This window comes from Stenella coeruleoalba, assembly GCF_951394435.1.
Source record: "Stenella coeruleoalba genome assembly, chromosome: 9".
Classification (NCBI taxonomy): Eukaryota; Metazoa; Chordata; class Mammalia; order Artiodactyla; family Delphinidae; genus Stenella; species Stenella coeruleoalba.
Window position 1 is genome coordinate 18177066 of NC_137155.1, and position 14391 is coordinate 18191456.

At 41.5% G+C, this 14391-nt stretch overlaps 2 protein-coding genes across 6 annotated transcripts in view; one reads left to right on the plus strand and one right to left on the minus strand.

Moving 5' to 3' along the window:
• Positions 1-11249, plus strand: part of LOC307191844 (uncharacterized protein) — a 98923-nt gene extending 87674 nt beyond the window's left edge. Inside the window, exon 4 of the mRNA XM_079932082.1 lies at positions 11210-11249. The gene's annotated coding sequence lies outside the window, so the exon portion shown is untranslated. The remainder of the gene's footprint in view (positions 1-11209) is intronic.
• Positions 1-14391, minus strand: part of LHFPL3 (LHFPL tetraspan subfamily member 3) — a 599911-nt gene that overhangs the window by 66725 nt on the left and 518795 nt on the right. For 2 of the 5 annotated variants that reach the window (XM_079932084.1, XM_079932085.1), the window contains exon 3: positions 2707-2788. The exons of 1 other annotated variant lie outside the window; for it this stretch is intronic. In XM_079932084.1, the coding sequence (XP_079788210.1) occupies positions 2721-2788 (68 nt within the window). In that variant the 3' untranslated portion in view covers positions 2707-2720. Of the gene's footprint in view, positions 1-2706; positions 2789-3508; positions 5752-14391 lie in introns of those variants that run through there. 2 more of the 5 variants (XM_079932086.1, XM_079932087.1) reach the window with 1 other exon arrangement.

A 14391-nucleotide genomic window follows, 5' to 3' on the forward strand; every position in this document is an offset into this window, starting at 1 on the left:
TGGGGCAATAAATCTGTTAATTATTTCTGATGATTCTGTCTCATGGTTTATTTGTGTGTTTAGTAATTTTAATATTGTGAGCACTTACTTTGTTGAACATAATTGGTGAGATCTGTGTGCCTGAGATCTGCCAGCTACCAGTGCTCTAGCAAGTTCTTTGATTTCTTGGTTTGGAGTTTCTTTGATCATAAGGAGAGTGTAAGATTGAATTCCAGACTAGAGGGGGCCAGTTTCATGGGTTAAAAATTTCAGAGGGTGACTATTCCTCTTTTTCTTTTTCACCCTATCTAGAATCAGTGTGGAGACAGACTTCTTGATAAGCTTCTTTGGTTTGCTAGCATGAATATTCTTCCTAGGCCACCCTTGTCTAAGGTTATGGCCATCTTCAAATGTCCTGGTCTAGGGTGAGATTCTCAAATTTAGCCCATCTACTTGCAGTGGCCCAAGGCTTAGCCTCCTCCCATTCCCTACTCTGATATATGGATTTGCTTACAGTGCATGCTACTTTTTACTCTTTTTCTTTTTTATGACTTTGGGATTTCTCTTACTTCCTTGCAAGCCAAGCTGTCTATTAAAAATAAGCTCATTGTAACAAAAATAAACAAATGGGACGTAATTAAAGTTAAAAGTTTTTGCACAACAAAGGAAACCATAAACAAAACAGAAAGACAACCTATGGAATGGGAGAAAATACTTGCAAATGAAGCGACCCAAAGGGATTAATCTCCCAAACATACAAATAGCTCATGCAGCTCAATATCAAAACAACAAACAACCCGATCAAAAAATGGGTGGAAGGACTAAATAGACATTTCTCCAAAGAAGACAAACAGGTGGCCAACAGGCACATGAAAAGATGCTCAACATTGCTAATTATTAGTGAAATACAAATCAAAACTACAATGAGGTATCACCTCACACCGGTCAGAATGGCCATCATCAAGAAGTCTACAAGCAATAAATGCTGGAGAGGGTGTGGAGAAACGGGAACCCTCTTGCACTGTTGGTGGGAATGTAAACGGGTACAGCCACTATGGAGAAGAGTATGGAGGTTCCTTAAAAAACTAAAAATAGGGGCTTCCCTTGTGGCACACTGGTTGAGAGTCTGTCTGCTGATGCAGGGGACACGGGTTCGTGCCCCGGTCCGGGAAGATCCCACATGCCGTGGAGTGGCTGCTACCGTGAGCCATGGCCGCTGAGCCTGCACGTCCGGAGCCTGTGCTCCGCAATGGGAGAGGCCACAACAGTGAGAGGCCCACATACCGCAAAAAAAAAAAAAAGAAAACTAAAAACAGAGCTACCACTTGATCCAGCAATTGCACTGCTGGGCATATATCTGGAGAAGACAATAATTCAAAAAGATACATACACCCCAATGTTCACTGCAGCACTATTTACAATAGCCAAGACATGGAAGCAACCTAAATGTCCACTGACAGATGAATAGATAAAGAAGATGTGGTACATATATACAATGGAATATTACTCAGCCATAAAAAAGAATGAAATAATGCCATTTGTGGCAACATGGTTAGACCTAGAGATTACTGTACTAAGTGAAGTAAATCAGACAGAGAAAGGCAAATGTCATATGATATCACTTATACGTGGAATCTAAAAGAAAATGATACAAATGATCTTGTTTACAAAACAGAAACAGACTCACAGACTTAGAAAACAAACTTATGGTTACCAAAGGGGAAAGTGGGGGGAGGGATAAACTAGGAGGTTGGGATTAACATACATACCCTACTATATATAAAATAATCAACAAGCACCTACTATATAGCACAGGGAACTCTACTCAATACTCTGCAATAACCTATACGGGAAAAGAATCTGAAAAGGAATAGATATGTGAATACGTGTAACTAAATCACTTTGCTGTACACCCGAAACACAACATTGTAAATCAACTATACTCCAATACAAAATTAAAAAAAAATAAAATAAGCTCATTGTAATTTATCCAAGACCTGGTAGAACAGTGTGAGGAAGGCTTTTTAGAGTACCTAGGTCATAGTGCTAGAAGCAGAAGCCAAGAGTAATCTTTTAAAAATGTAAGATGGTTTCCATCTCTCTCCTATTAAGACCCTCAAATGGCTTTCTCTAACACTTAAAAAACGTACCATCCATTCTGGCCTACCAAACCGGAAGCTGGTTCCTGGCACAGCTCACATCCCCTCCCTGCCACCTTGCTGTTCCTCATGAGTAGTGACCTTATTCCTGCCTTAGAGCCATTAAACTAGTGGCTCCCCCTGGCTGGCTTGTTCTCATCATTCAGGTCGCACTTTAAATGCCACCTTTTCAGAGCAGTCTTCCTTGATTCACCTCCCAACTTCTGCATCTCATCACCATGTTTTAATTCCCTCTAGGGTACCTATTATCATTAACTGACATTTTCCCGTTTATTATCTCTTTTCCTACTAGAACATGAGACCTACAAGAGCAGGGACCTTGTTTGTCTGGTTTACCACTATCCTCCCAGGGTTCAGAACAGTTCCTGGCACACAGCAGCGACTCAGTGCCTATCTGGTGAATGACTAGAGCTGAGTATTGGCAACGTCATCTCTTTAGACAAGACCTAGGCTCTCCAGTGCTCCACAGTGCCCACTACTTCCTATTATCTCCCCACCCCAGCTTGCTTTGCTCTGGTAATTTACTTATCTCCATGGCTCCGGAAAGTATTGAGTTTTCAATCCTTACCCATAAATGTTACCCTAATTATCTTCGACATTTTGAGAGCAGAGGCTGTGTTTCATGTTTCTTTTCTTCTTCAACGTCTTGCCTATAGTAGGAGGGAAGGAATTAAAATTCTTTGAATATCTCCTACAAGTCAAGCACCAGCACAACACTATACCTTAATTTATAGCCTCACAACAACACTATGGGGCCCAGGCATTACTATTTGTGTTCATTTAATAGGTGAGGTTAGAGTTGTTTAGGGTCACACAGTAAATGAAGGATCCGGCATTGGGACCTACCCAGACAACACATACTCAATATGAACTACTGTGAAAGGGCTGCTCATGTCTGAGGAACAGGTGGCTGTTTTCAATATGCAAAAGTCGAGATGGAGCAATTAATTGGATGTTTCAGACTATTTCATGTCAGGTTTTCCTTAACAGTCTGGCTATTCATTTATCACTTTCATTCCACTGAGTCTATAAAGATTTAGCTTGAGGTGTATCTATACTTGGCGAGAAGAGGCTTTGAAGATGTTAATCGTGTTTTCCACATGATGAGGGTCCTGCACATCCAATAAGTGTCTGCTGTTGACAAATATTATGGAATCTGACAGGAAGGAGATTTTTCCAAAGACAGTTATTTCAGTCAAATCATCACCTGTCACTGGATCACTGGACAAAGACAGATGCCGAATGTACCAAATGTGTGCCACACCACTAAACAATCTTTTAAATAACAAAATCTTATTTTTATTTTTTACAGAAATTCAGATATTCCAACAAATTTCTTTATATCCTGGACCTTAAAAAAATTACACACAACTTTTGGACGCAATACAACAGAACAGAATGAGAAAGGGAGTCACTTTTTTTAAAAAAGATAAAAACATACTTTGTATACTTAACATTTAGTGATTTACATGTGTATTACCTATGTACAAATGGTACATTGTCAATGACCCATCTTCAGAGCACTATGGTATGCTAAATTACACTTAGGTTGTATGGAAAAAATTTCTTAAAAACATTTGCATGTGGGTAGGAAGCACTTTTTCATTTTCATAAACACCACTATTAGTGTTGTAGGACTCCCAGTGGAATCTGTAATTTACATTGATTAGAGAAAGCCAATACCTTCTATTTTCATTATAGATAAAATAGAGAGGTACCTCCCTTTAAATCAAAAATGAATTCTTGAAAAGTTGTGTGTAATTGAATTTAGTAAGCAGGGTGTTTTGAATGCAGTGGGAGAGTTAATATTTAAAGCAACAAATAACTCCCAGAACGGCTAATACTTTAGAGATAGTAAGTATTCCCCTAATTTGGTGCTTTAGAAAATCCATATCTTTGTGAATTGAGTTTCACATATTTGACTGTATCTGTAATATACTTTTTAGCCATTTGAAACATAATCTCATTTATGGTGAAAAGATGTAGTACCAGAAACATTTGGCAAAACTAGGAGTGTGGTCCTAATAGAGACAGGGTAAGAGAAAACAACCATGATCTGTATCTTGCTTGATTCTTCTTGTATTATCCTCTGTCTGCTCTTCCAGTGATATACGCTAATTGGATCTTAATTTCGAGTCTAAAAATGAAGGCATTCTACATGTTCATGTTTTCTGCTCAGGTGTAGCACGTGGTTTGGCTTACGCTGACTACCCCACACATACATTTTAGCTTGTTTTCATTCTCAAGCAATTGGCTACTTCAATATTAAATATTTTTCTGTTGTTGCATATTGGCAGGATATGTGGTGAGGGTGGTGGTGGGGGAAGCCTGGGAGCAAAAGATTGCTGAAGACAACTGATCATTTGTCACTACTTCTAAATGCCAACCAACTAAAAAAAAATTGAGTTTTCTTGAAACCAACATTAGTAAACAAAAAGACAACTTACTCCTATCAAGTTTCCTATCAAGTTTCTTCTGTATAAGTTTATATTCATTTATTTCTAAGGCTATTAAATTATTATTTATTTTTTTAGTACCACTCACTATCATTTAGAAATGGGTTTAATGGAATGGTGTTTTTTAAAAATAAAAATGAGTGCCTGTCAGTAAGGGAAAGAACGGATATGGATTTCTGATGTTATGTATGGCAAAGAAATAGAAAAAAAAGAAGGTATTTTAGATGCTATTTATAAAGTATATTAAATTCCTATGCATATATTAGGGAGAAATAGAAAAAGTGTTTATTTGATAGCAGCCTATACATTATATGTGAGCATCCAAGGTGAAAATGAGCTTTCTATATTTTTCAGAGTTCCTTGATGCTGTTTCCTGAAAGACAGGGAAATCTATGTTGCTCGGGAAACTATGATGTAAAGATGTACTTCCTGTAATATACAGCTTGATGGAGTAATAGTATATGTCAGAAACACTTTCTCAGTAATAACACGTACAGACAGATTAAACTGAACACAGAACTGGTAAAAAGTTTGAAGCGTTACATCTCTTAACCGAGTGGTTTTAACTAATTACACAGTGACATAAATGAACGGCAGACATGGGAACCAAAGGTCATGGCTCCTATGAAAACATTCACAGGCATTTTCCAAGATGCTTCCTCCATAACTGATGCTTGATCAGCTTCTTGGCTATTGGAATAGGAATAATTTAGGATGGACTGCCTTTTTTAAAATAATCTTTAAAGATTAAAGCTTTCTGTTTTCTGTTTGATTAAAAAAGGACAGTTTACAAACTTCGGTACATATATATTTTACATGTTAATTCTAGCACATTTATATTCCTTTTCCTTGAAATATTTCCTGAATGTGATTTCTCATGAATATTATCTGCTCTTATTCAATGATAGTTTCCAATGAGCTGGTGTTTAATCCGTGATCACATCTCCTTCCAGAAAATCACTCCCATCTCTGCCGATCTAGATTTAGAAGGTGCTTTGACAGTGGACGCTTCACTCTCGCCCATATCCATCTTGGTACTCTGATCTCTCCCAAGCGTCTTCCTTCTCGATGTTGATGTACAAAAGCTGTTATTCAATTTGTTTAGCTGTTATTTGATTTGTTTTGTGCTCATTCTAGAGAATATTGGCTTAGCAGAACTGCAGAAGGGGGTACGGGGTGGGGAAGAGAAAGACAAAAGAGAGAAAGAAGAAACGCATCATTTTCTGTCCTCCAGATTTTTGTGCATATTTGTCACGGAAAAACCACACCAACAAATGGTTCAAATGCACTTTAGATTTGTTATCAAAAGAGACTTGAAAAGTTTGAGGTTTCTGGTCCATTAAACAAACAGCACAGTCTTCCTGGTGAGGGGATCCCCTGATAACCCAGACATGCATATTCCCTATGTGTGGGTGAAGATTACAGGCTGCTTTGAAAGAGCAAGGAAGAATGCAAAATGATCCCAAGCATCACTGATTTTTCTGCCTGGCATAGAAAATGTCTCCTTGAGTATTTTCCTTTTCCTTCCAAGTTTTACTTTCTTATCCAATCAACATTACAACAGCTACAAAAGGAATGATTATAAAGATGAATCATCCATGATCCAATCACCTTGAGACACAACCGGTTTTCTTCCCATGTCTCTTTCTATTTCTTATCTAAAATGTGCACTTATTTGGTACAGTAGGAATCACAATATAGATGACATTTTTAACATTATATTGAAAACATATTTCCTGCGTTTCCACTCTGCATCATCAGCATCGGTTTCTCACGACTGCATAATATTCCATTCCATTCTCATGCCTCTCCAGTCCACGCTCAATATTACATTCTCAATGATTTCACAAATGTCAGATATGTAGGTAGGTTTCTGTTTCTTTTGTTATTATTATCAATAATGAATATCTTTGCATATAAAACTATTTGTTCTCTTAAATTCTTTCTTTAGGACAAATGCTCAGGGGATGGCTGCTTTTTCTTTTCTCCAACATATTAGGGACTGTGCCTATATTGATAGAGACCACAAACAGTATGATCGACTCCATTCTTTGTATGATTTTCATAGACTTTGGCACTGTTGACCAGGGCTTAAGGGCACGTTATATATTGTGAAGATGGGTCAGTGCACCTAGTTGGCCAGATTGGGGCTGAAAGAAAAAAAGCCTGTTGGGTTTTACATCACAGAGCACTTAGAAACACATATTATAATGAAACAATTGGCCCATTATTCAGTTTTAGTCCTCGTTTCACATCTCAAGATAAGATTATGCTTTTTGAATAGATGCTAGGGAAACCTCTGAAAGATTCTGTCGTTGTTTCTAGAATTTAGCCCCTTGTTGTTTTCCAACATGCTTTAAAAAATTTTAATGCACTTCATGATTTTTAACGAACTTCTCTCAGTGAGAGAAGTTGCTTTAACGTACCCAGACTACACAGGGGATAATTGAAATATGATCATGTCATAATGATGATTAGTCTGTAATGATTCTTTGAGCTTGAATCATGCAGGCAGGGCGATTTCTTCAGATAAGCAACACAAGCAAGCCATCCATGGATTTTACATAGTGCTACAGGCACTTCTGAACTTGGTGTGGTCTCTGTTGCTGTGTCATGGAGGTGCTCTTGCTTGATGGTACCCAAAGTTGGGCTTGTGGGTCCATGATTCCACTACTCCAGCATAATTCACTCACTCTGCATAATTTTCTATTTAAAAATCCACAAAGCTGCATGCCTGGGTTTTCGAGTAAGATTTGTGAAAGGTGCTAGTGGGGGAGGGGAGGAGGAGTGGGGTTGTAAGTGTAGGAAGGAGAACAGGGAAATGGGCGATGAAAAGTGGCCGTGTGTGTGGAAGAGAAGGTAGTCCCAGGAAGTGTACTTCTCAGGACTATACGTGTGTGATGTAGGGCAAGAGGGAGGCGAGAGGGAGTCCCCATTGTCTTAGGTTTGCAAATGAATATACCCCTGATTTCACGATAGAAAAGCCTGACGTGGTGTGAACCATTTGTTAGCATCTCGGAAACGGAGACTCCTGCTTTCTCTTTCCACAGCTCTAAGCTGCCTGATTTGGCTTTATAACATCCCACTGGGCTGGGAAGAGAGCAAACAGGGGTGGAAGGGCTTTAGATCAGGGCTTTAGTTCTGACACACAAGCCTGGGGAGAAGGGAGCTTCCTACAGGGTAGGTACCTCCCTGGGAAGATCCTGAGCCTTCTTGTAGGAAGGGAACCTCTGTGGCCAGTCTCACAGGGTTTCCAGTTTCTGGTCCACCATCTGGGCCCGTGGCGGAGGGGCAGACCAGGACAAGTCATTCATCACCAACCCTTCCTGGATCTGCTTTGGTCTTGGGTCACGGGTAGCCTCCGTGTAGCCAAATGCCTCACTAGATCCCTCGCTGTAATCTCACCGTCGATTACTCAGTCCTTCCTTCTTAAAGTTCTCTTCTTTGTTGACCACTGTCCACATTGGGACTATACTCCCCACCCCCAGTACTAACCTTGGGTGGGGAGGTGAGGAGTGTATGGGAAAAGAGAGAGTGAAGCCTGCAAGCCAGGCCTGGACTAGGGAAGGCAAGTGGGGCTCCTCGGGTACGAGATTTAAGGAGGCGCTCACTCTCAGGGTTGTGCAAATGCAGGGCGAGGGCCTCCTTAAATTTTGCATGCCAGGCTCCTCATTTGCCTCACCCTAGTCCCAGTCCTGCTGTGAGCACAGGCTGCACTGTCAGGAGGCCTCCTGGGAAAGCTGGCTGGGCTGGGGTTACTCAGACACAGCTCCCTAGGGCGTGACGCCACCATGCAACAGGAACCCTGGGGCATGCGAGAATTCTGCAGCCTGTGCTAGGCTAAAAGAACAGCACCTGTGTTCCAGGGTTGATCAGAACACCAACACTCCTTATACAATACCAGGAGAACACTTTGCCAAAGGAGAGCAATTAGAATTCTACAGCAATCACTTAAATGGCCCGCACAAAGAATTTTCCACCGGAAAGCTTGGCAGGGGCTAGCCTTTCAAACAGACGTGTGAAGCCAGCAGGTGGAATAGGATAAAGGGCAGAGTTTCCCTCTCCAGATGTTACTGTCACTCCTTCTGCCTAATAATTCTGAGACACCAGGGCCGTCTGCAGAATTTTGTGGTAGCATTAGCATGGTTACACTGTGATCTTCGCTTTGTAAAACATTCTGCTTTTTTCAAAACTTTTGCTAACATTTCCCACGCACCATGGATGTTGCAAAGCTCGGGGGAGGCGATTTAAAAGCTGTCATCTTCTCCCAGGTTTGTACAGAGCAGGGCTGAATAAATAAGTCATTCAATGCTGCTGTGGATCTTTGTTCAGCCGGGTTTGTCCTTGTAACACGTCATGGGCTCTGAGTCGCCTATGTTCCATTTCCAAAGGGCTCTTTGCAAACCCTTTACGAAGCTGTCATTTGAATCGCTGTTCATGAGAGCAGCATTTATAACGGCCACATTGTCCAGGCTGTCTAAATGCTGTGGTGTCGTTGAATTTTCTATGTGTTTGCCGGCTTTGAAGGGTCTCCTGTGATCTGCTCTGCGTATTGTTCGTATCCGACCTATTCAGTTAGGGCTTGGAGCTCCCACTGTCAGGATAGCTGAGGGGCAGGCACTGTCTAAGAGAGAAAAATGCTTCGTGGGGGTGGTCAGGCTTTTAGCAGAATAGCTTGCTGAATCTTTGTTGTGAAAATGAGTAAGGGCGGAATTCCAGGCCATTTTTTCTCATTGGCTATACAAGCTTAGTCATTTTCTCTCACTCTATTGTTTCAAACTGTGCCCACCTCTGATAGTGCCTTCTGACACCCTTCATCTCTGGGAGGTTGAATACAGTCCCCTGGAAATAACATCTCACCATCTACACCCTCAGGTGCTGTAGACAGGATCTGCCCCACAGTGGGTGTGGCAGGGTAGAGCTGGCTGCAGATTCTCTGCCTTTCCTCTCCTTGAGAGATGGGGTCTATGTTCCCCCCTCCCCTTCAATCTGGGCTTTAAGAGTACAGGTGGTTTATTTTTTAACATGGTAAAAGAAAAACACATAAAATACAATTTACCATCTCAACCATGTTGAAGTGTACAGTCCAGTAGTGTTCAGTATATTCACACTGTTGTGAAACAGATCTCCAGGACTTCCCATCTTGCAAATCTGAAATCCCATACCCATTACACAACATCCCCCTTTCTCTTAGTAACATACCCCCATCCCTTAGTAACCACCATTCTGCTTTCTGTTTCTATGAATTTGATGCCTTTAGATAGCTCCTTTAAGTGGAATCATGCAGTATTTGTCTTTTTGCAACTGGTATATTTTATTTAGCATAATGTCCTCAAGGTTCACCCATGTTGTAGCCTGTGACAGGATTTCCTTCCTTTTTAAGGTGGAATAATATTCCATTATATGTATGTACCACATTGAGTTTATCCATTCATCTGTTGATGGACATTTGGGTCGCTTCCACCTCTTGGGTATTGTGCATAGTGCTGCTATGGCATGGGTGTGCAAATACCTCCTCAGGACCCTGCTTTCAATTCTTCTGGATATATACCCAGAAGTGGGATTGCTGGATCATATGGAAGCTCTGTTTTTAATTTTTTGAGGAACCTCCATACTGTTTTCTATTGCACCATTTTACAGTCCCACCTATGGTGCACAAAGGTTCCAATTTCTTCACATCTCTCTGACACTTGTTATTTTCTGCTTTTTTGAGACTAGCCATCCTAATGGGTGTGAGGTGATATCTCACTGTGGTTTTGATTTGCATTTCTCTGGTGATTAGTGATGTTGGGAACCTTTAGAGAACTGGCAGTTTCTGATTCCCCTGCTGGAGTGACCACATAGAGAGGCCTTGGTAGTATGTGGAGAGGGAGAATGGCCTGGCTGAGCCCGCCTTCCCAGCCATTCCTGCAAGGGCCCCACCTATGCATGAAGCCTTCTTGGACCCTCCATACTACTGATCTACCTGCCAAATGCCACCAAGTGACCCTGGCTGATGCTACATGGAGCAGAAGAACTGCTCAGCTAAACCCTTCCTGAATTCCTGATCCACACAATTGTGAGATATAATAAAACTGGGTGTTAGTAGCCATCCTAATGGGTGTGAGTTTTTTCAACAAAACTTTGACAAAGTTTTAAGCCACTAAATTTGGGGATAGTTTGTCATGCAGCAAGAGATAACTGGAACAGTGGGCAGATGCCCGTTCTCTGCCTGTGGTTTGGATTTGCCGCATTAAATATACTGTAAATGACACGAACAGCTGGACAGCCGGCACAATGCTCACAGGTCAGGAAGAGTGCGCTATCTTTGACTTGTGCGTTCCTTCCTGACACATAATTTCTAGAGGAGCAATACCTCAAACCCTGTCCTCCACCTACTGGTCTATCCATAGCCTCTCTTTGGGCAATCACTGGGTTGTGCCTCAGGTGGTCTAACTGTAGGGCATTAGGTCTGTGCTGAAGATGAATGCATGCTCACAACATACTTTTGGGCTGAACTAAGGCCTAACACTGATTTTGCTGCAGCTTAACACCAGCACTATAGGTGATGAGAAGGCCTGAATTTGTTGTGATTGCACGCATCGACATATGCCCATTGCTCATCTTTACTTGCAGGCCACCCTCCCACTCAACAATCCCCATCAGCACACTCTCTGGCCCGTGACTGCAGTGATGCAAGAAAACAGTGAGATAGGAAGCTACACACCAGTTACCAGCCCTTCGATATTCTCTAATGCCTTTTTACCCCAACCAGAAAGGTAACCCCAGTACTTCTTCCTGGGCTTTCTAATTCAGTTTGCATCCAAATTCTTAGTTGCTTGCAGCCTGGACTTTTCAATGGGCCTGGCTGTGACTGTACCTGCTAGGTGGCATCTATAGTTTCAGGGCTGGTGCCAGAGGCAGAGGGATGGGGAGTGGGGAGAAAAGGAAAGGAGGACGAAGTATTATAATCTTTGGCTCTTTTCACATAGGACCAGTGACTACGTTTCCATTTTTAGAACAGAAAGCTAGATACAAAATAGAAATAACTTACTCCTGAAGGCTTCCACCACCCTACCTGTCATAGTTCATTTTGGTTTCTATCATATTTCAGTTTATTTGCTTCATAGCACTATGCATGACCTGTAACCATCTCATGTATTTTCTTCTTTTCGCCTTTCTCCCCCATGAGAATGTGAGCTCCAGGCCATCAGCACCTCCTTCGTCTTGCTGAACGAACGGAAGAATTGAGAAACAGAAGAGCATCTCCCTCTCCCCTGCCAATAATCTACTAGGTCAGTGCTTCTCAAACTTCAATATGTTTAAGAATTGCCCAGGTAGCTTGTTAAATATGCAGATTTTGATTCAGCAAGTTGGGGTGAAGCCTGGGAACCTGCATTTCTAACAATCACCCAGGTGATGCTGCTGCTGGTCCCACACTCTAGGATGCAAGGCCCTGGAATGAGCTCCCTGAGGAGAGACTGTGTCCTATTCATCTTTGTACTCTCAGCTCAATGATGTGCTTGGTATATAATAAGTGCTCAGAGGTTGTTTGTTGAATGAATGGCTGAAACCAACCAGTCACAGGAATCTATGAAAAACCCAGCAAAGCAAATCTTGAGAGACTGGTGGAGGTCCTCAGTGACCTGAAACCTCAGTGTGGACTTTTGGGGGCTTTCAATTCCTTCCACCTCCATTAAAGGGCTGGGCAGAGGGAGCCGAGGAGGGGGAGGGGTTCTTCTATCCTGAACCTACAAATAGAGATTTTAGCACTTGGTTGTCACAATAATTTTTTTTTTTTTTTTTTCAGTACGCGGGCGTCTCACTGCTGTGGCCTCTCCCGTTGCGGAGCACAGGCTCCGGACGCGCAGGGTCAGCGGCCATGGCTCACGGGCCCAGCTGCTCTGCGGCATGTGGGATCTTCCCGGACCAGGGCACGAACCCGTGTCCCCTGCATCGGCAGGCACACTCTCAACCACTGCGCCACCAGGAAAGCCCCACAATATTTTTTTTAAAAATATAAATACATAGAGAGGTAGCTAAGAAATGAAAAATGTACAGCCTGAGACAGACCTAGTACATTTTCTTTTTCCTTTCTCCACCTAGCTTCTCCTATTTTTTAGCCTTTATATTCTCTGCCTTTCTTTCTCTTTTTCTTTCTGTCTGTCTCTTCCAACTTCATTTCCATCTGACACACTATTTTGAACACAGGAGAGTTGGAGGATAACTGCTCAAACTGTTTTTCTGACTCCTCATGCAAATCTTCTTTGCTGAGATGGGGCAGAAAATGGCCTGAGGTTCAGGTCCTGGTGACCTTGCCCTATTCCTGTGTGCAAGGGACAATTCACCCTTGACATCAGGCACAACACTATCTCATATGACTTTTCCTGGAAAATAAATAATTCATGAGGAGCAATTTCGATTGTTAATTCATGAACATCTCTTTTCTCTTCTTCCTCCCCTTGTCCCCATTAAGGAATACTGTAAAATCTATTAAAAACAAGAAAACAGGCACAATTACTTGGTAGGCTTCCCCTAGCATGTTGAGAATAGAATGTGAGTGCTGACTTATCAATCCTAACAATATTCACTGTCCAGTTTTAACAGGAAGCCATTTCGTACTTTACACAGGTTGAAAGGCTTTTAATAATGAAGTCCAAAGACGTGCCCGTCGGAGGGGGAGAGTGTAGTACCCTCATTCTTAGTGTATTTCACGAGAACTCATAGATTGGGTGTCAATCTTACTACATCATCCCTGCCTTAGTGACTTCTAAGCACTCTTCCGTGCATAGAAATTACAAATTTTTCATAGTTGTGTTGCCTTTGCATTTCATGAATATCCTGAAAATATGTGTGTAATGGGTTATATCTGCTCGGCCCTACAAAAATGTTTAACTTCATTCTGTCTTTGCAGATTGACTGTGATGTGCACCACATTCTGGTTTAATGCTTATTCAACAATAAAGCTCTTTTCCTTTTCTACTACTTTTATGGAGAGATTTTCTGGGTTGGGGGATGATTTTGTTTATAATCATATTACCCAGACAATGTATATTGATATATCTCTATTTGTGCACGTAAATGCTTTCTTTAACACCTGTCCTCTTTTAGGACAGAATTTACAATAAGGAAGGAAATGTCTTTTGAAAATTTCTCCGAGAGTGCTAGAATCAGTTTTATTAAAAAGGGCTTTACTAACAATTACCTATTAAAGCCCAAATGATGCTCCCCTTTCTTCTTTCTAACTACTCTACCAGCTTCTATGAAATGATGGTAAGGCACAACTCTTTAAAATCATCAACTCATCCTCTCCTTCAGGAAGTGGTGAGCCTCTTGTTTCTTAGGATGTGGACCTATGGTCTTGAGTAGTTTTAGCAGACAGAGTTCAAGGTCATGAGGCTTTCACATGCGCTTATTACCACAAATTTAACAGTCTTGATCCTAATTATCCATATGGGGGTTGGCTGTAATGAAATAAGACATTCAAGTATGATGTATGCTTGCTCTCTAGACCAAAAGGAAGTAGACCACAGAGTCCATAAGGCAATTTATAATCAAGATGTAATTCACACACACACACACACACACACAGTAGCCCCTGTCAGAGGAGAAATCAAGAACTAATGCATTTGCAACAAGGATGGATGTGGAGGGCATCATGTTAAGTGAAATAAGTCAGACAGAGAAAGACAAATACTGTACGATATCACTTATATGTGGAATCTAAAAAATACAACAAACTAGTGAATATAGCAAAACAGAAGCAGACACAGAGAACAAGCTAGTGGCTGCCAGTGGGGGGGGGGGGGCTGGTGGTG